Source organism: Tachyglossus aculeatus, chromosome 2 (assembly GCF_015852505.1).
Source record: "Tachyglossus aculeatus isolate mTacAcu1 chromosome 2, mTacAcu1.pri, whole genome shotgun sequence".
Lineage (NCBI taxonomy): Eukaryota > Metazoa > Chordata > Mammalia > Monotremata > Tachyglossidae > Tachyglossus > Tachyglossus aculeatus.
In genome coordinates, this window is record NC_052067.1 from 38,748,057 (window position 1) to 38,773,244 (window position 25,188).

The following is a 25,188-nucleotide window of genomic DNA, read 5'->3' on the forward strand; positions in this document are numbered from 1 at the left end:
AACCCAATGCCTTGTGATGTGGACTCTCTGACCCTGTGGATCCCTTGAGGCTACTCCGAGCCCCCTGGCAGCCCAGTGGTCTCCAGCCAGGCTGCTGTCGGCAGAAGAAATGTGGTCCAGATTGGCTGTAATGTTACAGAGCATAGAAAAGGGAGCACAAACCCTGAAGCTTTTTGTGCTTGAAGCAGGGTTGTGCCTGCATCAAGCACAAAATTGAAGAGAATACACAGCGAAGCTATGTTCCCTTCTCAGCGCCAGTGAGTGCATCGCTGAGCTTTCTGAAGTTGATTGCGATCAGCATAATGACTTAAATTTTGTTAAGAACAAAAATTACTTAACCGTGGGAACTAAGGCTAGTCTATGATTTGAATGCCAGTAGGCCCCATGGTCCCGGAACTGGATTCCCAGATGTCCCTCCTTCATTTAATTCACAAATCACCAACCCAAGAAAGCCTAATTGGCCCATCTTGTAACCTGGCAATTACTCCAAAATTAGGTCAGCTCTACTAGATGTATTTGTCCAGGGCTTAAAAACCATGAACAGGTTCCTACACGTAGAGAAACAGATGCAAGTTTAATATTGAGATCATCTTCTGAGATCACGTGAGCCATCAAGAAGATGTTTGAACGACCTCTTTTTGATTCTTTTCTTGCCAGAGTATTTCCCATCCTCCAGGTAAGTTTATCTTTTCCGGAAGACTCTAAAAGTCTATTCACATGGAATGAGCATTAAAAAGGACTGGTTCGGGCCCATTAAATTTCCTTTAAGAAGCTAAGCTATATATCTGTTCATCCTATTTTGCAAGGAGCATCCATCCCTTTCATATATTGCTGAGAAAATTTCTGGAGGAAAGACACAATCGTGTGTCACACATTTGTAATTCAGTGATTGCTTTTGAGTTTTAAGTCCCCATTTTAGAGGAAAATCTTTATCTACCTTCGGAAAGGAAAACAGGAGATTCTATTACCCTATAAAGAATAAAATAAATATGCCATTTTTCAGAGGTAAATCTTCAAAGGCACCAGTGAGAGGTGAGAATGCACATGGATGTCCTTTTCCTGAACCAAAGAGACAGGATTGAAAAGTAGCTTCCCGGTATTTGCTGTGGATCATAGAATCTTTGATAGGGGATAATACCAACCGGGCCATCAAAAATATAACTAATAGAAAAAAATTCACCACTTCAATTGTCATCCATTAAGACCTGCTCACACTCATGTAAGCAGAACACATAGAAAACACAGTCCCTAATTCAAAAAATGAACACAGACAGCATCATCATCAGTGTTTATGGAGTGCCTTCTGCATACAGAGTACAATACTTCCGAATCCTGATTTAAAATAAAATAATAATGATAATTGTGGTATTTAAGTGCTTATTATATGTCAAATTGGGGAAGATATAAGATCATCAGGTCCCACCTGAGGCTTACAGCCTAAGTAGGAGGAAGAGCAGATATTGAAGTCCCGTTTTGCAAATGAGGAAACTGAGGCAGAGAGAAGTTAACTGACTTGCCCAAAGTCACACAGCAGACAAGTGGCAGAGCTGGGAATAGAACCCAGGTCCTCCGACTCCCAGGCTGTGCTCTTTCCATTAGGCTACCCTGCTTCTCAAGATAAGGTCCCTGCAAGATCCCTTCTCTCAAAGAGCTTATAATTTTATAGGGGAAACAAGTTAGTAAGAACTTGCAAGAATATAGAAGATACAAGTGTAAGAGCATGAAAACACCAATGATAAACAAAAGTAGGCAATTTAATGAATTAGATACACATGCGTGCTAAAGGAAACTAAAGGAGTAATCACCAGAGAGGCAGTGATTCTCTAATCAATAAAACGTACTGGGTGTCTACTGCATAGAATGCTACCCTAAGCACCTGAGAACAATACACTTAGAAGGTACAACCACTACCTTCAAAGGGTTTAACAATAATAATAATAATAATAATAGTGGTATTTGTTAAGCGCTTTATATGTGCCAAGCACTGTTCTAAGCGCTGGGGTAGATACAAGGTAATCAGGCTGTTCCACATAGGGCTCACAGTCTTCATCCCCATTTTACAGATGAGGGAACTGAGGCACAGAGAAGTTAAGTGACTTGCCCAAGGTCACACAGCTGACAAGCGGCAGAGCCAGGATTAGAACCCATGACCTCTGACTCCCAAGCAATTTAGCTGGGGAGACAAACACAAAATAACTATAGAAAGGAAGAAAAGGTGAATGGAAATATAGATCTGTGAATGAGTTTGTGGTTTTAAGCACACTAGAATTCGTGCGTATGTGTGTGTACCTGTGTATACACACAGAAGTACTACAGATGGCTGTGAGTGCTTTAAGTGCAGTGTTGGCCCAAAGGGGCTAAGAGGTAGTCGTCAGGAGGATGCAATCAGGGCACACCTCTTGGAGGAGGTTGCTTTTTTGGAGAATATTGAAGGCGCGAAGAGCTGTGGATGGGTGGAATTGCTCCATCACTGCATGAGCAATGAGTTAGAGATGGGAGTGCCAAGCAAGGAATAATTAAAAGATTGGCTTAGGGAGAATGAAGAGTATGAGCTGGGATATGATGTGCAAGAGAAGAGCAGTTGGGAAAGAGCCCCAAAGCAAATGGATAGGAGTTTTTGGGGGGTGAGAAATGAGTTTTTGACAAGGGAGTGATGATGCCTTCTAAGTAGTTTTTAGGTAGATGATCCAAACATCTCTTTATATCATTAACTCAAGAGGGGCCTGGAGGCATGGATAGCAGTAAGATGACAACCGCTTCATTCAGGGTGGCTGCTGACCATAAGGGTGAAGAGGAAGGGGTGATATTGCAGAGGAAGAACCAACAGGCTACAGAAACAGACTGAATGGGGGAGGAAAAGAGACCGATAGGATTCAAAGTTGATGCCAAGATTGCCAGTTTCAGTGACAGAGAGGATGAAAGTGCTGTCGATGGTAACAGGAGAGTTGGGAAGGGTAGGTTTAAGGGAAAGATGAGGAGTTCCAATTTTTGACATAATCAATGGTATTTATTGAGCACTTTCTACATGCAGAGCACTGTATTAAGCGCTTAGGAGAGTACAGTACAAGAGAGGAGGTAGACACGTTCCCTGTCCACAACGAGTTTACAGTCTTGGGCTAAAAGCTCAACCATGTGGAAATGTCCTGAAAGCAGGAGGGGACACAAATAAGAGGTTGGGAGTGATCTGTCTATATAAAATTGTTGAATAAAATAGTGGAAATATCCCAGGCTGGGGAGTCAAAGCACCTGGATTCTAATCCTGGCTCTGCCGCTGATCTTTGTTTTTAATTTTGTTGCTGCTTTTATGGTATTTATTAAGCACTTACTATATGCCAGGCACCGCACTGAGCACTGGGGTAGATACAAGCTACTCAGGTTGGACACAGTCCCTGTCCCACATGGGGTTCACAGTCTCAATCCCCATTTTTACAGATGAGGTAACTAAGACACAGAGAAGTGAAGTGACTTGTCCAAGATCATACAGCAAAGTGGCAGAGCAGGATTAGAAGCCATGACCTTTTGATTCCCAGGCCCGTACTTTTCCACTATATCTTGTTGCTACCCCATTGCTTAATACAGTGTTTGAGGCATAATAAGTGCTTTAACAAATACCATTATCAACATCATCATCGATATTACAGAAGTACTTCCATTTAATATTATTTTGAAGTTTTTCATTACACCAAAACTCAACTGCCAGTTCTCATTCAGGAAACAATTTCAAATTTCCCCAGAGGAAAATAGCCATTGGAACTCTGAGGTATAATTCTCACAGTTGTCACTACTTTTCTTATACCGTAGGTATGTAAATCTGCCATGGGCAGCAAAAAACTGGATCAATAATGACTAGTAGGGTGCATTTTCAAAGAACATATAAGTGAGTTATCACCTACACAATTAAGCCCCAATTAAGAAGGTCCGGTTAAGATTTAAGTGTTTAAAATGCGAGGACTAGAATAAAATATAATAGGATATAGAATTAAAGAGAGCCGTATGCACACTCTAGTGGATTACTTGAACCTCTGTAATGTCACTTCAGGAGTTAAATTTAAGGCATATACCAGAGTGAGAAAATGAACGCTTCTGCAAATAATGTGGTTCTCTTCTGAAGCCTGAGTTGAACCTCCCCAGTATCTGCAACCCTTAACTGAACTGGCTTTTGGTTGCATGGTTTGGCCATTCCTGTCTGCCTCCAGCTTAAGTCGAGGTGAGGTTAGTCTCCCACAAATTCTCCTGACTTATGAACAATTAGACCAAAGAAAGACCCAGAGGCAATCAATTCCTCCTCGAGAGAAGCTTGAAGAGCTCTCCTGAAACTTATACTGGGATTGCATTGGCAAAAAGGCAGTACAAGGAGAATTAACCAAGTGAGCCCAATTCTAGAGAACGAAATAGGGATTAAGTTCCAACTTTCTTGGGTTATTCCTAGCCTAGACAAGTCACCCAAGTCTGGATGTTTCCTTCTAGATCTCCCCAGGCTTTGTGAAGTTAAGCAGAGCCTGTTTCCAAAGAGTATGTTTGGTGCCCAAAGGGGAATGTGACTGAACTCAGTTCAGCTGAAATGGTCAGTCTCCTGGATACCACAAAGGAGCTCTCTCTGGCTGCATCTTGGAGTCTGGGCCCTGGTTTTGAGAGGCTCTACACAGTCATACCCATTGCTTGTTCAGTCCTTCTCAGGAGGCGAACAATGGCATAGACTATAAGCTCCTTGAGATCACAGATCATGCCTACCAAATCTATTGTATTGTATTCTCCCAAGCGTATAGTACAACACTTTACACACAGCAAGCGGTTGGAGAAGTACTTGATCCATCTATTGCCTAAGGACCCAACTTGACTCAGTCTCCTCAGGCTTGAAGAGAATCCGTTCCTGAGCTTCTGTGATACTCAAATACCTCTACATCCACGGCGGGCAAGTTTTGGTATAAAAAAGCATAAGCCTGAATCTGCAGAAAGAACTTTGTTTTTGTGATATTCCAAGCCACAGCTTCTATTTAACTCTGCAAACAGTTCAGAGAAATTGTGCTGTCAATGTTCCCACATGCTAAAAACAAACCAAGCAAAATCTGTTCTATTCTAAAATCTGAAAACCCTAGTTTAACTTACTATCCTTAAAGATATTTCCTGAAAGGAGATGCCCCTAGAAAATGGCTTGATTTCCCTCATGAGTGAGCCTGTGCCACTTAAATCTATACAGTAACGACAAGCCACCACTACTGTCATTAGCATCACCCTCACACAACATCAATGTCACCAAGCCTTCTTACTGAGAATTACATTCACCCATGAAGAAATTCATACCAGGGGGATCGAGTCCAGTAATTGAAAACAAGCCCAGAAGAGGTGAGTCAGCCATTTCTTTTCTACCAGGAAAAGGGGAGTGCCATTTCACTGCTACACTGAGCCTTGGGGCAACTGGATAGGAATGGAGTCTCCCACAATATACTATGGAGGAGTCTTGGTCCAGTCTCAAAGATGTCAGGATAGAGAATGGATATAAAGAAGTGAATAAAGGTCCTTGGTGGTTACACCGCCCTATCTGCACTCTCCCACCCCATCCAGTGGTGTTCCCACAAGGGCAGTGCGGGAAAAAGGACTGTGGGAACACCACTGGGAAGGATGGGAGAGTGTGAGTCACGCTGAAAATAGGCTCGTCCAATTCCTGCACAAACACAAGCTACCAGGCAAAAGAATGAATACCCTCTAGGGTCAACGATGTCACTAATCCCAGGAAATCCCACCCTCACGAACCCTGCACTGCATCTAAAACCTCAAAACCCCAGAAATCCCTGCGCAGGAACCTGATGCCACAGGAATTTTCACAGCATGCTGCATGTTCCAACCTCCGTAATAGTTTTTTGAAAATGTATTCTTGGCTGTGTTAGCCAAAGCAGATGGTAATGCCAGATGTTACGTTACCTTTTTAGGTAAAAAAAATATCTAAAATGGAGTATTTTCTTGGATTCGGGATTAAATTTATTGTTCTGTGGTCACAAAAGGGGGATCCTGAGTGGTCAGCGCCCTAGCCTGTCAGAGCCTTAAACAAATGTATGAAATGAATACATTTGAAAATGTGAGGAACACAAATGAAACCATGAAACTCATTCAGACTTCCAGGTAAACCCAAAATAAGATATCAACCCTGAAACCAAAGGGAAAGGAAGATATGCAAATGGAAACATAAGGAAAAAAATGGCATGGAGAACAAGTAGAATTAGGTAAACCCAAAATAAGATATCAACCCTGAAACCAAAGGGAAAGGAAGATAGGCAAATGGAAACATAAGGAAAAAAATGGCATGGAGAACAAGTAGAGTTATATTCAGAACTTTTGAGAAACTATTTGTTCTGCAATCAATGGCATCTACTGAGCATTTACTGTGTGCCAAGCACTGTACTAAGCACTTGGGAGAGTACAATACCACAGACCTGGCAATCACATTCCCTGTCCACCAGGAGCATGTGGAAGAGGCTGCATGTTCTACATACCCTTTCGCCTTTAAATAATTTAAATAATATCTCTCTTACATCGTGATCTACATACCCTAACCCCCAATTAACTTCAATCATAAAACTGACATCGTGAAGGCCTGATTTGAATGTACAATTACATAATTCAGTTGGTTTAAGCTTACCGATATAGCCGTTATTCTCAGTGAATCTATGGTGGAATGAGTGAACAGGTACCATAGAGTTGGTCCAATTTCTCCTGAAATAAAGCCCTGCGCAGTGGAGGAGGTTGTAGTGCAGACATTCTCAATAATTTTTGCTGCCATGTGATTCACCACCCGTTCTTCCTAGAGAGCGAAGGGGAAAAAAAAAATCAAGAAAAAGTATTATTTCACATTAAAATACACTGACCATTCTCCTTCATGATTTGAACCCAAAAAACCCCATGGCCAGTCATAAAGATGAATAAGCCCTGATATAAGTTAGAGGTCTGTTATTCCTTTCAAACATTCTGACATCATTACCCCGGAGGGGTATCGTACTTCCTTAAATGCTGATCAGAGCTATGTCTTCAATAAAGCAGGCTTGGGAAGACCTGAAAAGTGAGTGCAACTTAGCATCGGGAAGAAACTCAGGCCTTGGAAAATCGAGCTCAAAAGTCAGAAATCATGCTGTCCGGCTCCCTGGAAACCTCAGCATTATTAAAGAGATGCTGCCCTTGTCCCTTCCTCCAGGGAGAACTCTGATGGCACGGCAGGCTGTCTCTGCTTGTTGCCGACTTGTACTTCCCAAGCGCTTAGTACAGTGTTCTGCACACAGTGGGTGCTCAATAAATACAACTGAATTTAGAATGAAGGCTCTTAAACTTCTGATACAAAATTAGCACAAAATGTAAAAACCAAAGTATATACACAAAAATTAACACAGATTAAATTTGCTTTTGTGATCGCTAGTTTAGTGTAACTTCAAAACAAAACAAATTGCAGGGAGATTTATTTTATTTTCACAATCCATTAGGAAAAAGGCAGTAACCAAACTACCACATGAAGACAGCCTGCAGTGCCAGCAGAGCTCTTCCTGGAGGAAGGGACAAGAGCAACATTTCTTTAATAACGCTGAGGTTTCCAGGGAGCCAGAGAGCATGATTTCTGACTTTTGAGCTCGATTTTTCAAGGCCAGAGATTCTTCCTGATGCTAAGTTGCCCTCACTTTTCAGGTCTTCCCAATCCTGCTTAGTAAATTACCACTTCACTGTACTGGACCGGTGGACTTAGCTGAATAGTGGCCAAATCTGCAGTAGGTCTTTTAAAGCCATCAAGATCTATTTCAATCAGTCATATTTATTAAACACTTACTTTGTGAAGGGCCCTGTACTAAGTGCTTGGGAGAGTACAACACAATATAACTGACATATTCCCTGCCCACAACAAGCTTACAGTCTAGAGGGGGAGAGGCTCAAAAGTCATTCTAATACTTTTTGGAAATGTAATATATTTTCTCCGGGTCTTGTTCGGTACTGACAAGTAGCAATGAATACCATTCTCTTTTGTGTACCCTCTAAAAAAAAAAAATCTTAACGTTTGAAGCCATTTATCCAAGGCCACCATGAATGGCAAATGGGGTACAGGCAGGACATGATTATCATAGCTGCACAGTAGGTTGTTGCCTCGGTGCTAACAATAACCAAAGCCCAGCTGCCTTGGATGTGTGTGTGTGTGTGTGTGTGTGTGTGTGTGCGGGTCTGATCCCTTGGCTAGTATTTGACCTGAATTCTGCTTTAAATGAAGAGGGCTAGGGGAGCCCGAACAAGATTCATTAACCTAGTTTGCCCAGAAAAGGGGTACTGTGCCCACACATATAGCCTAGTCCATTCTCTTTGGCCCAGACCTCCACTAGGATCAGAACAAGTCGTCTCTATATGTTGCCAGCTTGTAATTCCCAAGCGCTTAGTACAGTGCTCTGCACACAGTAAGCGCTCAATAAATACAACTGAATGAATGAATGAATGATGGTGACTTCTCTCCCTTGTGAGCTGAGCTGTTTTTAAGGGGGGCTCATCAGGAGAGTGCTGCTTGGGGAAAGACTTGCAAACAGCTAGGAGAGGACTAGACTGTGAGCCCGCTGTTGGGTAGGGACCATCTCTATATGTTGCCAGCTTGTACTTCCCAGGCACTTAGTACAGTGCTCTGCACACAGTAAGCACTCAATAAATCCAATTGAATGAATGAAGACGTTGCCAACTTGTACTTCCCAAGCGCTTAGAACAGTGCTCTGCACACAGTAAGCGCTCAATTAATACGATTGAATGAATGAATGAATGAACAAGTCACCTTGGGGTCCCTGCAGGATATCTCAGACCTAAGTACCTCTCCAGAGTGAGTCCTCATCAAGAGACGAGGGGATCCCTGCTACCAAAGGCATTCATACCTTCCTAGATTTAGCCCCAAATGATAAGCGCTTACTACACTATAATCAAGCAGCACGTGGAAAGATCACGGGTCTGAGACTCAAAGGACCTGGGTTCTAATTCCACTCTGCCACCTGCCTGATGCGTGACCTTGGGCATGTCACTTAACCTCTCTGTGCCTCTGTTTCTTCATCTGTAAAATGGGGATTAAATCCTACTCCCTTCTACTTAGACCTTGAGCCCTGAATGTCCTTCTCCGCTGGCGTAAAGTGAGAACCTAGCTCCTTCTGGTCAATCAATTGGTCATATTTATTAAGCGCTTACTGTCAGTCAGTCGTATTTATTGAGTGCTTACTGTGTGCAGAGCACAGTACTAAGCGGTTGGGAGAGTGCAGTACAACAGAGTTGGCAGACATGTTCCCTGACCATAGCAAATTTACAGTGTAGACGGGGAGACAGGCATTAATATAAATAAATGAATGATGGCTATGTACGTAAATGCTGTGTGATTGAGGGAGGGGTGAATAACAGGTGCAAAGCCCAGTACAAAGGACAACCCAAAATCTGGAACTAAAGCATGTGGGCCTGGAGGGGAGTTTCTGCTCTTCAAACACCTCCCATACCCACCCACCAAACAACTTCAGCTTTGCAGCCAAGAGAAAGCTTATTCCAGGGTGAAGATGGGGAGAGGTACCGGCACCTAATTCAGGGGCATCTCTTCCAGTCCCAACTAAGCCCTGACACTAAGATCCCAGAACATTAGCTCCCTGAAATATAACAGGACTGGAACAGAAAGGCCTCGGCAACAGAAGATAGGAGGAGAAAGGTTTAAGTGACTATAGCTATCATTTTAAATCTGTGATGCTGATTGTAAAAGCAAATGAAAATACATGGCTGTTTAAGGATGACCATCAGTGCTTTGTCATTACAACATCTTTGGTTGGCTACTATTTTATCTTTCATCAATTCACGCCTCCTTTTTCCTTGTAAAGAATGGCAAAGAATTTTATGGAGCTAACAGCAGCAATAGATCTTTACAAACAACACGTTTCTATATTTTGTGACAGCTTTTTTTATTGTTTTTCCGATCACCTTCTTTCCTAACTGGGTTATATAAAATGGCTGAAAATGCCCTTGCTAGCTGAAAAGAGTATACACTGTTAAAACAAAACGAAACAAAAAAACAAAAAGCAACCTTATTCTGTTTAATTAGTGCATTTTAACCAGCACTAAAATTCACAGTTTGTTGAGAGGGACAATGCGTGAGAGTAGAAAGTTGAATGGGAGAAGGTGGAGCAAGAGGTAGTTAAGAGTATAATGAATATAATTATGCCGTAATTTTGTTTAGTTCTGTATTTTACCAAATTAACATTAATTGCCTCATTTTATCTTCACAAAAACCCTATAATAGAGGGAGAAGGAAGTGGTATCTTCCTCACTTTACAGATTTTGGAACTGAGAGCCACAGAGTGATGATTTTGCAGTAGGAGCCTAGGTCCCCTGACTCCCAGTCCTATGATATCTCCAAGACACCACACTCAGAAGAAAACATCTTCTGTAAAAATTAATTACAGAAAAACACTCTATGGCAGAGGCTTCTGATCTTCCCTGCAAGTAGCAGACTTACAGCAGCAAAGGGTACCTTTACATGCACAGTAGGTGTGTAGAATGTCACTGATGCTCAGGTTTATTCAGGCACTCAGACATTAATTGAACAACAATGTCAACTGCTTCCCTTCAGGTATGGAAGAGAAAATGATAGAGTCAGTTCACATCTCCCCCCGTGCCTCAAGAACCTCTACTAGTTGCCTATCCATCTCTACATCAAACGGGAACCCTTATCAGCTTTAAAACATCCATCTCTCCTCCTCCTACCTCACTCACTGATCTACAAACGAGCCCGCATATTTCACTCTTCTAATGCAGACCTACTCAGTGTAGGAACGTGGTATATCTCTCTTCAAATTTAATTCTCAAATCACCACCAACAAAAAGCTTCTCGTACAGTATGGTGGTAAATGTACAATGTCTTTCTAGATTTAGTCCCATGCCACTCATGATTTGGCCAGCAATAAATTTAATAAAGGAAAAAGGAATCCCTACATTCCAGGGATTTAATCTGTCAGCACTGCAACTTATATAGTCACCTCTTTCACTAATAACACAGAATAATGGTCTTATTTCACGGATTCCTTCTGTAGGTTAGTCTCAATTTTATTTGAATACTGCTTTATTTTCCAGGTTCCTAACATATATATTATGTTTTCACCACCTCCAACTCAGAATAACAACGAGCACCTTCAAAAACTATCACAAGATAAATTTCTTAAAGTATAAATTACTCATGATTTAAAATGTACAAAATCTGATATTCCTTTTCTAGGAGCTTAAGTCATTAACTATGGTATTTCTTAAGTGCTTACTATGTGTCAAGCACTGTACTAAGCCCTGGGCTAGATACAAGGTCATCAGCCTGGATATAGTCCCTGTCCCACTTAGGGTTCACAGTATAGGTAGGAGGGAATAGAATGTAATGCTCACTTTATAGATGAGCATCCTGAGGCACAGAGATGCTAAGTGACTTGCCCAAGGTCACACAGCAGAGAATCGGCAGAGCCAGAATTAGAACCTAAGTCCTCCAACTCCCAGGCCTGTGCTCTTCCCACTAGACCATGCTACTTGTCAGTCAACTGAAGACGTCCAATATTTAAGATTTTAAACATAAAATTACAGAAAGTAAAGAGAGTCGGGGTACAATTGAGAAGAAGCTAAGCTATTACAATCCCTTATAAAAACTTAAGCAATGTTATTCCTAAATCTGAACCAGGGCTGCCGTAAGACATTTGGGCACTCCGAGGGCATGGACCAGTCTTGTATTTCTTTTGCATTCAGTAAAAGCTGGTGAGGATGATGAAAACAATATTGAAGAAGGATGCTTGTTTGTTTGGAACCTATCACACAAGCCTGTCCTGGTGTTATGAGATTTTATGACCAATTCCATTTTCACCCTGTTCACATCCTTCCTGATTTTATAGATTTGAATTATGACATCTTGAAACCAGACTGTAGAGTCCTAATTCTTTAGGTCTACCCTCGAAAGACAGCTTCTCTGCTATCCTGAACATCACCTTGGTTGCTCTTCTCTGTATCTCCTCCAAGTCCATTATGTTTTTCCCTAAATGCAGTGCCCAGAACTGTCTGCTGAATTCCAGGTGCGGGCATACCACAGTTTTATGGTTGGGCCTTTGGTTGCCACTGCTAATATAAGAAACCGCATAGCCTATTGGAAAGAGCATGGTCCTGGGAGTCAGAGGACCTGGGTTCTAATCCTGGCTTTACCGCATGTCTGCCCTGTGACCTTAGGCAAATCACTTAACTTCTGTATGCCTCAACTGCAAAATGAGGATTTGATACATCTGCTCCCTCCTACTGAGACTTTGAGCCCCATGTGGGACGTGATTATCTGGCATCTTTCCCAGTGCTTAGTGCAGTGACTGGAGCATATTAATTGATATGATAATAATGATCATTATTATAACTATCTTTATTATTATTTTAACAAAAACTTATAAGACTAGCCAATAATATGTCTAAGATCACCTCCCTTAGTTGTAGAGTTCACATAGCTGAAATCTGGATTGCTTTTCCTAGGTGCAACTACCCTGTACTCACAATGAAATTCATATGCCATTTTTCATATGCCTCCCCCTTCTAGACTGTTAGCCCGTTGTTGGGTAGGGACCGTCTCTATATGTTGCCGACTTGTACTTCCCAAGCGCTTAGTACAGTGCTCTGCACATAGTAAGTGCTCAATAAATACGACTGAATGAATGAATTTTTCAGTCCACTCACACAAACTTTGAAGTCCTCCTGAAGTTTATCCCCATCTTTAAGGCAATTCATCACCCAGAAGTTAACATCAGCTAGGAATTTGGACATTTCACTGCATGCTCCCAGATCTAGCACGCAATCCTGAAGATGGACCACGTCCCCCTTGTTTTTCCTATAAGTTCAGTCATTTTTCTATCTACTCCATGATTACTCAGTTCTTCCAAGAGCCTCTGGTGTAGGACCTTCTCAAAGGCCTTTGGAAATTCTAAATAAATTACCTACGGGTTTCCCCTCTATCAAAATGCTTGTTGATCTCTTCAAATGAGCCCAGCAGATTAGTGAAGCACACTTTTTCTTTTCAGAATTCACGTTGTTTCTCCCAAAGAAAACAGATCAGTAGTTGGTCTTTTCCCCTCTCAGGATCGCACCTGGAGAGTTTCCAGGACTCTACCAGTCTTAACTACGGGAAGGAGAGTCAAGCAGAGACATACCCATTCCATTCCTAGCTTGGCCAGTGGCTAGCGAGTGGAAAGCAATCTGCTACAAGTCAAAACTCACCTGTTCTGGGCAGCAGCAGCATGGAAGAGAGTTGAGGGTGGAGATAGGTTTATTGCGCAGAAGAAGGCAATGGTAAGCCACTTCCATATTTTGACGAACAAAATTCTATGGATACACTACCAGAACGACTGCAGATGGAGGTGGGGTGTTTTGGGAGAGAGTCATTATGGGTCGGAGATGACAACAACACAAGACAAATGAGTTGGCCTCTTGACTGCTTTGGCATTTGCCTGTTACAGGTTCAAATATTTCCGTTCTTAACAACATATTCTTGGCTGCACATCAGGAATTTAAGGAACAATCTTACATTTACCAAACAAGCAATCAACATCTTGGCATTTCTAAACTGTAAGCTCCTCGCGAGCAGGGAACGTGTCTACCAACTCTGTTAAATTGTATTCTCCCACGCACTCAGTACCATGTTCTGTACATAGAAAACACTCAAAAAACATGATTGATCGAGTGATTTTTGTAGTTCAGATTCCTTGTGTGGCTGAAAATGCAATGTAATGAAAACGTAATACAATATTACTGCTGGCACTACCATATGCTTTTACAGAATGTTCACGGGATGTTCACCAATCCCCTTCTAACTTCAAAAGATTAACCACACTATTATGTGTGGCTTGCAGATCACTAGTAATTAGAAGCACTAATTGGGGCTCCTGTACCACTCTGAAAAGGCAGCGATGCATTTAATACATAGATTAAAATTCCATGAGCAAGTCAAAAATCAAAGTGTATGCACCAAGGAGCAATTATTAAGAATGCCACTATTGTGCTGCAATTTAGCAAAATTCATTCCTCAAGGTGTACTTTCAAAATTCTCACCCAGTTCTGAGATGAGTCACACATAGCGCCAGAAAACCGGTCATTTTAGCAAGTTGGCTGGAAAAGGGTCATGTTTTGTCACAGTGTTCTATAAACTCAATGAGGCTGTCACACTAATTCAATTTGCTGTCACTGGAGAGTGGCTATTTTAGCCCCTCTGGAATCTATTCTTGAAGACTACGAGCAACAAGACTTGTACCATTTTCTGCTTAATTAATTCTCTGGAAAGAAATCAGGAGCTAAACTAATATTTGGCCTTTTAACTGAAGGAGCATTCCTGTCATGTTACGAGAAGCTATCTTAGTTGGGGGGAAAATGGATTCACAAGATCACAAGATATGATTAAAAGGTTTTCATTCACCAGCATCACAACCTCATAGATCATTTTTTCAGCCAACGTGTAATAGCTTCATTAACAGAAGATGAGATTTAAGAATGGGGTTTTTGTTTGTTTTCCCAGATTCTAGTTAATTTCAGAAAAAGGGTTAGAGAGGTGATAAAATATTAGCCAAGGGAAGGATAAAAACAGCTGAAATTATGCACTCTTCACAAAGATGACAATGTGCTGAAGGAGATTGCCGCTAATAGACTGTATAAGGCTTTAAAAATCAGTTTTATTATGATTAGAGTTAAAAAAATTAAAAGGAATTAAGGACTAAATATGCCAAAAGACTATAATTTTCATTTGGGGGATTTTGGTATTTCATATTTTAAAAACTGATACTTTCCCTTTCAAACTTTTGAACATCCCATTTACTCAGATTTATAGTCTGCTTTTTTTCTTTGAACATAAGGAACCGCATATGGAATTGCATCATGTTCAAACATGGAAATTAAAGTTGAAAACCAAGGAAACAGAAAAGATGACAAGAAGAGTTGATGTTATTTAGAATTACTTAGAGCATATTTGGGGCAACAAGTAAAGCTGATAGGAATTACAAGTGAATAGCAAAGTCCCTAAACACAAGAAGCTTACAGTCTAATTGAGGAAGACGGGCAAAAATAAAACAGGATTTATACAGACATTTTCAGCCTTAGGGATGCTGCACTAGGATAGCCTGATGTTAAGGAGAAGCAGCGTGGCTCAGTGGAAAGAGCCCGGGCTTTGGAGTCAGAGGTCATGGGTTCAAATCCCGGCTGCAACAATTGTCAGCTGTGTGACTTGGGACAAGTCACTTCACTTCTCTGTGCCTCAGTTACCTCATCTGTAAAATGGGGATTAAGACTGTGAGCCCCAGGTGGGACAACCTGATCACTTTGTAAATTCCCCAGCGCTTAGAACAGTCCTTTGCACATAGTAAGCGCTTAATAAATACCATCATTATTATTATTATGTTCACTGTTAGGCTTCCAATAGAATAGAGTTTCTCAGAAAAGTCTAGTGTATAGTTGGCGAAGAAGTCAACTTGGGCAGACTAGAGACCATAAGGTGGGCATGTCATAGGAGAGAGAGCTATGATATTTGCTGAGTGCTTATTGTGTGCTGAGAAAAGTAACAGGCACTGCTGCCCAGCATGGGTGAGTTTTGACTTAGAGCAGATTGCCTTCCACTCGCTAGCCACTGCCCAAGCTAGGAATGGAATGGGTATGCCTCTGTTTGACTCTCCCTCCCATAGTCGAGACTGGTAGAGTATTAGAAACTCTCCAATTGAGACCTTGAGAGGGGAAGTGAATACTAGGTAAGCCAAATTAGTGGAGAATTTGCTGGTGCCATCTGCCATTCTCCTAAACCTTGTACTTATCCCAACACTTAGAACAGTGCTTGACACATAGTAAGCACTTAACAAACACCACAATTATTATTACTTTGTGCTGGCCATCTTGATTCTTCCTTTCTTCCTGACCTAACCAGGAATCATCATCATCATCATCAATCGTATTTACTGAGTGCTTACTATGTGCAGAGCACTGTACTAAGCGCTTGGGAAGTACAAATTGGCAACATATAGAGACAGTCCCTACCCAACAGTGGGCTCACAGTCTAAAAGGGGGGGACAGAGAACAAAACCAAACATACTAACAAAATAAAATAAATAGAATAGGTATGTACAAATAAAATAAATAAATAGAGTAATAAATATGTACAAACATACATACATATATACAGCTGCTGTGGGGAAGGGAAGGAGGTAAGATGGGGGGATGGAGAGGAAGGAAGGGGCTCAGTCTGGGAAGGCCTCCTGGAGGAGGTGAGCTCTCAGCAGGGCCTTGAAGGGAGGAAGAGAGCTAGCTTGGCGGATGGGCAGAGGGAGGGCATTCCAGGCCCGGGGGATGACGTGGGCCGGGGGTCGATGGCGGGACAGGCGAGAGCGAGGTACGGTGAGGAGATTAGCGGCAGAGGAGAGGAGGGTGCGGCTGGACTGGAGAAGGAGAGAGAGAAGGGAGGTGAGGTAGGAGGGGGCGAGGTGATGGACAGCCTTGAAGCCCAGGGTGAGGAGTTTCTGCCTGATGGTGAGGAGTTTCTGAATGATTTGCTGTTAGGTTGCAGAATTCAGAAACAGTGTACACTTCTATATAGCCCCTGATTTCTTTCCAGAGAATTAATTACATAATATCAATTTCATATTATGACATTTTAACACCAAGGTATATACTTCCTGTGAAACTTGAGGCATGGCTTCATAGCATACGACTGGGCACAACCTTGCTTAAATATCAATTTCATATTTCACATTTTAACACCAAGTTATATACTTGTGAAACTTGTGGCATGGCTCCATAGCACACGATTGGGCACAACCTTGCTTAAATATTCAGTCGGACTTATTGAGCGCTTACTGTGTGTAGAGCACTGCACTAAGCGCTGTTTTTATTCTCATCATCATTATGAATTCAAATAGTGATGTTTTAAGGGTCAGAATGGGCAACTTCATCTTAGACACGACTGATGTAGCCTTTAAGCTAATATAAATTTCTCATAGCAGTCAGTTTTAGTACATACTAGACTACAGACCTACTGAAGGTACTCAGTGCTTTTGTAGAGTGTACAATTCATTCATTCAATCATTTTTATTGCAAGTTAATCGTGTGCAAAGCACTGTACTAAGGGCTTCGAAGAGCACCATATAACAACAGACACATTCTCTGCCCACAACAAGCTCACGGTTTAGAGGGGGAGACAAACATTAATATACATAAATAAATTACAGATATATACAGATATATAAATAGGTGCTGTGGGGGAATGAAGGAGCAATAAGAGCGATGCATAAAGGGGTGGGAGAAGAGGAGAGGGAATAGGAGAAGAGCCTTGTAGATGTATTGATGTTATTATCTGTAATTATCCTAGATCTTATGTACTGCAAGGATTATGTCTACTGAACCACATTATGGCCTAAGGCCACACTGTGATTCCGGTAGTACCTGGTTAATGAAATTTTTCACTAATCAGTCCAATCAATCGTATTTATTCAGCGCTCACTGTGTCCAGGGGATTTTAGTAAGCACTTGGGAGAGTACAACAGAACAGAGTTAGTAATAAGAATAATAATGGCATTTATTAAACACTTAGACACTTTCCCTTATCTCTGGTTGAGATTTTTGACAACAGAGCCTGTTGTCAACTTTCTCATCTTTCCTCTTGAAGATGGTAATAACGGTGAAATGCTTAGTATTTCCTAGATGTTCCATATGCTGAGGGGAAAAAAATCTATCTGGCAAGGCATCCTTATGAAAACATTTGGATAGGCATAAATTCAAATCTAAGTGCTTTATCATCCTTCCTTGTTAATTTTGCTGTGCTGATTTCATGAATGGGGGGATTGGGGCTCCCAGTCTCAATCCCCATTTTACAGATGAGGTACCTGAGGCACAGAGAAGTTAAGTGACTTGTCCAAGGTCACACAGCAGATAAGTGGCAGAGCTGGAGTTAGAACCCAGGTCCTTCTTATTCCCTGGTCTGTACTCTATCCACTAGGCCATGTACACGCTCAATACGACTGATTGAGGGATATAATCAATTATATTTTCTTAGTGATTACTATGTGCAGAAAACTCTACTAAGTACTTGGGAGAGTACAATACAATAGAATTAGCAAACACATTCCCTACCCATAACAAGCTTACAGACTAGAGGGGGAGAAAGACATTAATATGATTAAATAAATGATTTATAATATATAATTTAAAAATATGTACCTAAGTGTTGTGGTTTTGGGGTGGGGCAAATAGCAAGTGTCCAAAGGTCACAGATCAAAGTGCATAGATGACACAGAAGAGAGAGTGAGTTAGGGAAAAGAGGGCTTAATTGGGGAAGGCTTCTTAGAGGAGATGTGACTTTAGTCATGCTTTGCAGGGGAGAGAGTGATGGTCTGGCATCTGGAGGAGAGGGGAGTTCCAGACTAATGGGAGGATGTGGGAAAGGGGTTAGTGGAAAGATAGACAAGATCAGGGCAAATCAGTGAGTAAGATGGTGCCAGAGGAGCAGAGTGTGCAGGGGCTGGGCTGTAGTAGGTTATCAGTGACACGGTGTAGGATGGGGTGAGCTGACAGTACTCTAAAGCCATGGTAAGGAGTTTTTGTTTGATACAGAGGTGGACGGGCAGCCATCGGAGGTTTTTGAGGAGTGGGGGAGACATGAACTGAATGTTTTTTGTTGATTTGTGCAGCAAAGATAAGTATGAAGTGGGGAGAGACAGGAGGCCGGGGGGTCAGCTAGGAGGCAGATGCATAATAATAGTAATAATAATAATAATGATGGCATTTCTTAAGCGCTTACTATATGCAAAGCACTGTTCTAAGCGCTGGGGAGGTTACAAGGTGATCAGGTTGTCCCACGGGGGGCTCACAGTCTTAATCCCCATTATACAGATGAGGTCACTGAGGCCCAGAGAAGTTAAGTGACTTGCCCAAAGTGACACAGCTGACAATTGGCGGAGCCGGGATTTGAACCCATGACCTCTGACTCCAAAGCCCGGGCTCTTTCCTACTGAGCCACGCTGCTTCTCTAATGCATGCAGTAGGCAGGGTGGGATCGAATAAGTGCTTAGGTTAGCATGGTAGCAGTTTGGAGGAGAGAAAAGGGTGGATTTTACCAGTGTTGTGAAGGTAGAACAGCCCGTTGTTGGGTAGGGATTGTCTCTGTTGCTGAATTGTACTTTCCAAGTGCTTAGTACAGTGCTCTGCACACAGTAAGCGCTCAATAAATACGAATGGATGAATGACTGAACAGGATCTGGTGACAGATTCATTCATTCAATCATATTTATTGAGTGCTTACTGTGTGCACAGCACTGTACTAAGCACTTGGGAAGTACAAGTTGGCAACATATAGAGATGGTCCCTACCCAACAGCGGGTTCACAGTCTAGAAGATGGAATGTGGGGGTGGAATGAGAGAGATGACTGGAGGACAATGCCAAAGTTTAGGGGCTTGTGAGGTAGGGAGGACAGTGGTGTTGTCTATGGTGATGGGAAAGATAGGGGAAGGACAGCATTTGGGTAGGAAGATACCGAGTTCAGTTTTGGACATTCTTAATTTGAGGTATCGGCAGGACAGCCAAATAGAGATGTCTGGAAGGCAGGAGAAAATGTGAGATTGCAAGGCAGGAGAAAGGTCGGGGATGGAGATGTAGATTTTGGAATTCATAGAGCTGGTAATTGAATCCATGGGAGCGAGTGAGTTCTCCAAGGAAGAGGGTGTAGAGGGAGAATAGAGCGGGACCTTTGATTGAATTACAAGCCCAAATTTAGATCATATCTAACCCTGGACAATCTAACACTTGGCAACATAAAAAGCAATAAGAACATGGGCACTTTCATTACCTAAACCAAATACAAAAATTGCCTCACAAAAAAAGTAAAGTCCTGTATGCTCATGTAACTTCTATCACCCACTTGGGACTCTTCTCCCCCTCTAGACTATGAGCTCGTTGTGGGCAGGAATGTATCTGTTGTTACATTGTACTCTTCCAAGTGTGAAGTACAGTGCTTCACACATAGTAAGCGTTCAATAAATACAATTGAATAAATGAATGAATAATAACTATCACAGCTTTTTACCTTCCTTCCCTTCAGTTCCTACCGTCCCCTAGATCTTCAAACTGCCACCTAAATTTACAGCACTGTTTCCTTTAGGGACTAATCAAGGTCCCAGAAACACAGTTCGTTGTTCTGTGTTTTTTCCTGCATTTGCAACCAGCGGCTTCTGGCTCATTTCCTTTCGTAACAGAGATCAAGGAAAGAAGAAGTGACTATATGAAGTGGCATAAGGTTTATTTGTAGTATTAACAAACTGGAGGGGAAAAAAAAGAAAAAGGAGCATCAACTAGAAACCATCTATAATTACATTTCAGGAACTAAAATCAGAGACTTTCTAACTACTTTTTCTTGTTTGGGAGGGTTGGAATCTTAAAACTGAAATAATTAAATATAAAAAATAGCTAGCATCTATATGTAGGGTTTCTTTAGCTCAGATTTAAACCCTGGCCTCCAAAATATACACAAATGCAATAATGTACTACTTATCCCTTACGAAAAGCACCTTGCATGAGAGATGAAAACTGGAGTGTTTTTAGGTAGTATAAACTTTATCAAAACTCTTACAAACGTCACAGTATGAAAATATATACATAAAACAATTTCTCCAAACCTCACATTTTGAAATTCAATGTGTGCCAACAGTCAGTTCAACATCTTATCATTATTCAGGCTATTAGGAAAGCTATAAAAGAGAAGTGGTTGATTAAATTCAGTTGCATACATTAATCTACTCATTTAAATGTGCTGTAATTCTCTATAGACTATTGCCAGAAAGAAAAAAAAAAAATACACAGCCTTCTGGGGGCATGCAGGTACTTTCTACTGAGCCTAGAGAAAAACTAACGGATCTGCAGAGGTGGAGTGTAAACATCGCATCCAAGAGTTTATTACAAAATACTTTTCACAGTCTGTGCTGTAACAGCCAAGGTGAAAATATTCAACATTCCACCATTTCTCTCCAATCAATTGCTCTTTAAAACGGAGGAATTTCTTCATCCCAACTGACCACAAATCAATCTTAATATTGAGCACCTGTAGTGTACAGGGCACTGTACTATGCAAGAGGGGGAGTACAACATATCCAATCCATCACCAAATCCTGTCAATCACACCTTCACAAGATTGCTAAAATCCGCCTTTTCCTCTCCATCCAAACCACTACCAAGTCAGTACAATCACACATCCTATCCCACCCAGATTACTGTATCAGCCTCCTTTATTATCTCCCAACCTCCTGCCTCTCCCCACTCTAGTCCATACTTCACTCAGCTGCCCAGATTATCAATCAATCAATCAATCGTATTTATTGAGCGCTTACTGTGTGCAGAGCACTGTACTAAGTGCTTGGGAAGTACAAGTTGGCAACATATACAGTCCCTACCCAACAGTGGGCTCACAGTCTAAAGGGGGGAGACAGAGAACAAAACCAAATATACTAACAAAATAAAATATATAGAATAGATATGTACAAGTAAAATAAATAGAGTAATAAATATGTACAAACATATATACAGGTGCTGAGGGGAAGGGAAGGACTGAACTCCTTGTCTTCCCTACCGAACCCTGCCCTCTCCCCGACTTTCCCATCTCTGGAAAGATTATCTTTCTATAGAAGCGTTCAGGGCATGTCACCCCCTCCTCAAAAATCACCAGGGGTTGCCTATTTCTCTCCATAGCATATAAAAATGCCTCACCATTGGCTTTAAAGTTCTCCATCACCTTACCCCTCCTACCTCACCTCCCATCTCTCCTTCTGCAACCCAGCCCATACACTTTACTCCACTGATGCTAACCTTCTCCCTGTGCCTCCATCTCACCTGTCTTGCCGCTGACCACTGGCCCATGTCCTACCTCTGGCCTGGAACCCCCTCCCTCCTCAAATCTACCAGACAATGACTCTCCCCCACTTCAAAGCCTTACTGAAGGCACATCTCCAAAAGCCCTTCCCAGACTAAGCCCCACTTTTCCTCCTCTCCCACTCCCTTCCACATCACCCGGACTCACTGCCTTTGCTCTTCCCCTACTTCCCTGCTCCACAGCACTTATGCGTAATTTTATTTATTTATACTGATGTCTGTTTATCTTGTATTGATGTCTGTCTCCCCCCTCTAGACTGTGAGCTCATGTGGGCAGGGATCGTCTCTCTTTATTTATCTTTAAAATGCCTCACCATTGGCTTTAAAGTTCTCCATCACCTTACCCCTCCTACCTCACCTCCCATCTCTCCTTCTGCAACCCAGCCCATATGCTTTACTCCACTGATGCTAACCCCACTTTTCCTCCTCTCCCACTCCCTTCCACATCATCATCATCATCATCATCAATCATATTTATTGAGCGCTTACTATGTGCAGAGCACTGTACTAAGCGCTTGGGAAGTACAAATTGGCAACATATAGAGACAGTCCCTACCCAACAGTGGGCTCACAGTCTAAAAGGGGGAGACAGAGAACAAAACCAAACATACTAACAAAATAAAATAAATAGAATAGATATGTACAAATAAATTAAATAGAGTAAAAAAATATGTACAAACATATATACATATATACAGGTGCTGTGGGGAAGGGAGGGAGGTAAGATGGGGGGATGGAGAGGGGGACGAGGGGGAGAGGAAGGAAGGGGCTCAGTCTGGGAAGGCTTCCTGGAGGAGGTGAGCTCTCAGCAGGGCCTTGAAGGGAGGAAGAGAGCTAGCTTGGCGGATGGGCAGAGGGAGGGCATTCCAGGCCCAGGGGAGGACGTGGGCCGGAGGTCGATGGCGGGACAGGCGAGAGCGAGGTACGGTGAGGAGATCAGCGGTGGAGGAGCGGAGGGTGAGGACTGGGCTGTAGAAGGAGAGAAGGGAGGTGAGGTAGGAGGGGGCGAGGTGATGGACAGCCTTGAAGCCCAGGGTGAGGAGTTTCTGCCTGATGTGCAGATTGATTGGTAGCCACTGGAGATTTTTGAGGAGTGGAGTGATATGCCCAGAGCGTTTCTGGACAAAGATAATCCGGGCAGCAGCATGAAGTATGGATTGAAGTGGAGAGAGACACGAGGATGGGAGATCAGAGAGAAGGCTGATGCAGTAGTCCAGACGGGATAGGATGAGAGCTTGAATGAGCAGGGTAGCGGTTGGGATGGAGAGGAAAGGGCGGATCTTGGCAATGTTGTGGAGCTGAGACTGGCAGGTTTTGGTGACGGCTTGGATGTGAGGGGTGAATGAGAGAGCGGAGTCGAGGATGACACCAAGGTTGCGGGCTTGTGAGACAGGAAGGATGGTAGTGGTAGTTCCACATCACCCTGACTCACTGCCTTTGCTCTTCCCCCGCTTCCCTGCTCCACAGCACTTATGCATAATTTTATTTATTTATATTGATGTCTGTTTATCTTGTATTGATGTCTGTCTCCCCCCTCTAGACTGTGAGCTCATGTGGGCAGGGATCGTCTCTCTTTATTTATCTTTAAAATGCCTCACCATTGGCTTTAAAGTTCTCCATCACCTTACCCCTCCTACCTCACCTCCCATCGTCTCTCTTTATTGCCATATTGTACTTTCCCAAGTGCTTAGTACAGTGCTCTGCACACAGGAAGCGCTCAATAAATACAACTGAATGAATGAATACAACATAACAGAGTTGGTAGAAATGTTTCCTGCCCACAATGGGCATACAGTTCAGAGAGGACACAGATATTAAGAAAAATAGGTTACCACTATGTACATAAGTGTTGTGAGGCTAAGGTAGGGATGAATAAAGGGTGAAAGTATAAGTGAACTGCAAATAATAATAATAATAATAATAATGGCATTTATTAAGCACTTACTATGTGCAAAGCACTGTTCTAAACAGTGGGGAGGTTACAAGGTGATCAGGTTGTCCCACGTGGGGCTCACAGTCTTATTCCCCATTTTACAGATGAGGTAACAGTCACAGAGAAGTGAAGTGACTTGCCCAAAGTCACACAGCTGACAACTGGCAGAGCTGGGATTTGAACCCATGACCTCTAACTCCAAAGCCCATGTTCTTTCCACTGAGCCATGCTGCTTCTCTCTCTCTCTCTCTCTCTCTCTCTCTCTCTCTCTCTCTCTCTCTCTCTCTCTCTCTCTCTCTCTCTCTCTCTCTCTCTCTCTCTCTCTCTCTCTCTCTCTATATATATATATATATATATATATATCTTTCACCTAAGCTGCTCTTTAGGTTTTAATAATATAATAATAAGTGCGGTATTTGTTAAACACTTACTACATGCCAGGCACTGTATTAAACACTGGAGTAGACACAAGAGAATTGGGTTGGACACAGTCCCTGTCCCACACAGGGCTCACAGTCTTAATCCCCATTCTACAGATGAGGTAACTGAGGCCCAGAGAATTTAAGTGATTTGTCCAAGGTCACACAGCAGACAAGTGGTAAAGGCAGGATTTGACCCCAGACCCTTCTAATTCCCAGGCCCAGGCCCCAACATAACACTACTATTAATGAAATTTTATCTATGTGGGTAGATGGGATATAAAATATTGATGAATATCTGCCAATCCCAGTCACTCTTTGCCCAAGAGTTCTGAGTGCACGCTGCAAGCACTGCAACAAATCCAGTTGGTTGGGCCCAGGTGGGAATACTCATCTCCCATTCCTTCCTCAACTGGGCATTAAGGATAAGGGGAAAGAAGGGAACAAAATACTCATTTAAATGTGCTCCTTTATTTTGGTTCAAAATGAGATAAATCCCCTCCCAAAAGGAGGAGGAGTGCTAATGGTACCGGCTGAGGGCCTACAAGTTGCAATGCACTGCACTGAGCGCTTGCTTGGGAAATAAAGAGAATTACCCCATCCCCTGGCTACAGCGAGTTTGGTGAGGAGAGAAGGGTGTGGCAGAGCAAGAACCCTGGGGCCCTAGGAATGCTGGAGGAATGGAGACATGGAGATTAGGAAGAGGCCATGGAGAGGGAAGTATGAGGGGGACAGGAAAGTTAAAAGATAAGAGCACAGGCAGAGGGGCACAGGGAGAACAACAAGCTGACAAGGAAGACAAAGGAGAAGGGAGAGAGGAAATGAAGGAGCTAATATTAATACTAATGCATATCCTTTCAGGAGACAGTATTCTCAATCCAGTCAGTTCTCCTATACTCTCATTTTTTCTTCATGGTATTTTGTTC

General features: G+C 42.3%; 1 protein-coding gene and 2 non-coding genes across 3 annotated transcripts in view; 1 reads left to right on the forward strand and 2 right to left on the reverse strand.

The window, feature by feature from the left end:
- The window catches only part of ULK4 (unc-51 like kinase 4), a 542,391-nt gene that overhangs the window by 400,656 nt on the left and 116,547 nt on the right, over window positions 1-25,188 (reverse strand). The window contains exon 20 of the mRNA XM_038768285.1: window positions 6,635-6,796. Coding sequence (XP_038624213.1) covers window positions 6,635-6,796 — 162 coding nt within the window. The remainder of the gene's footprint in view (window positions 1-6,634; window positions 6,797-25,188) is intronic.
- Window positions 13,098-13,235, forward strand: LOC119924807. The gene has a single exon (XR_005449500.1). It is a non-coding gene; the product is annotated as a small nucleolar RNA SNORA7 (small nucleolar RNA).
- LOC119924041 lies at window positions 15,605-15,742 on the reverse strand. The gene has a single exon (XR_005449028.1). It is a non-coding gene; the product is annotated as a small nucleolar RNA SNORA7 (small nucleolar RNA).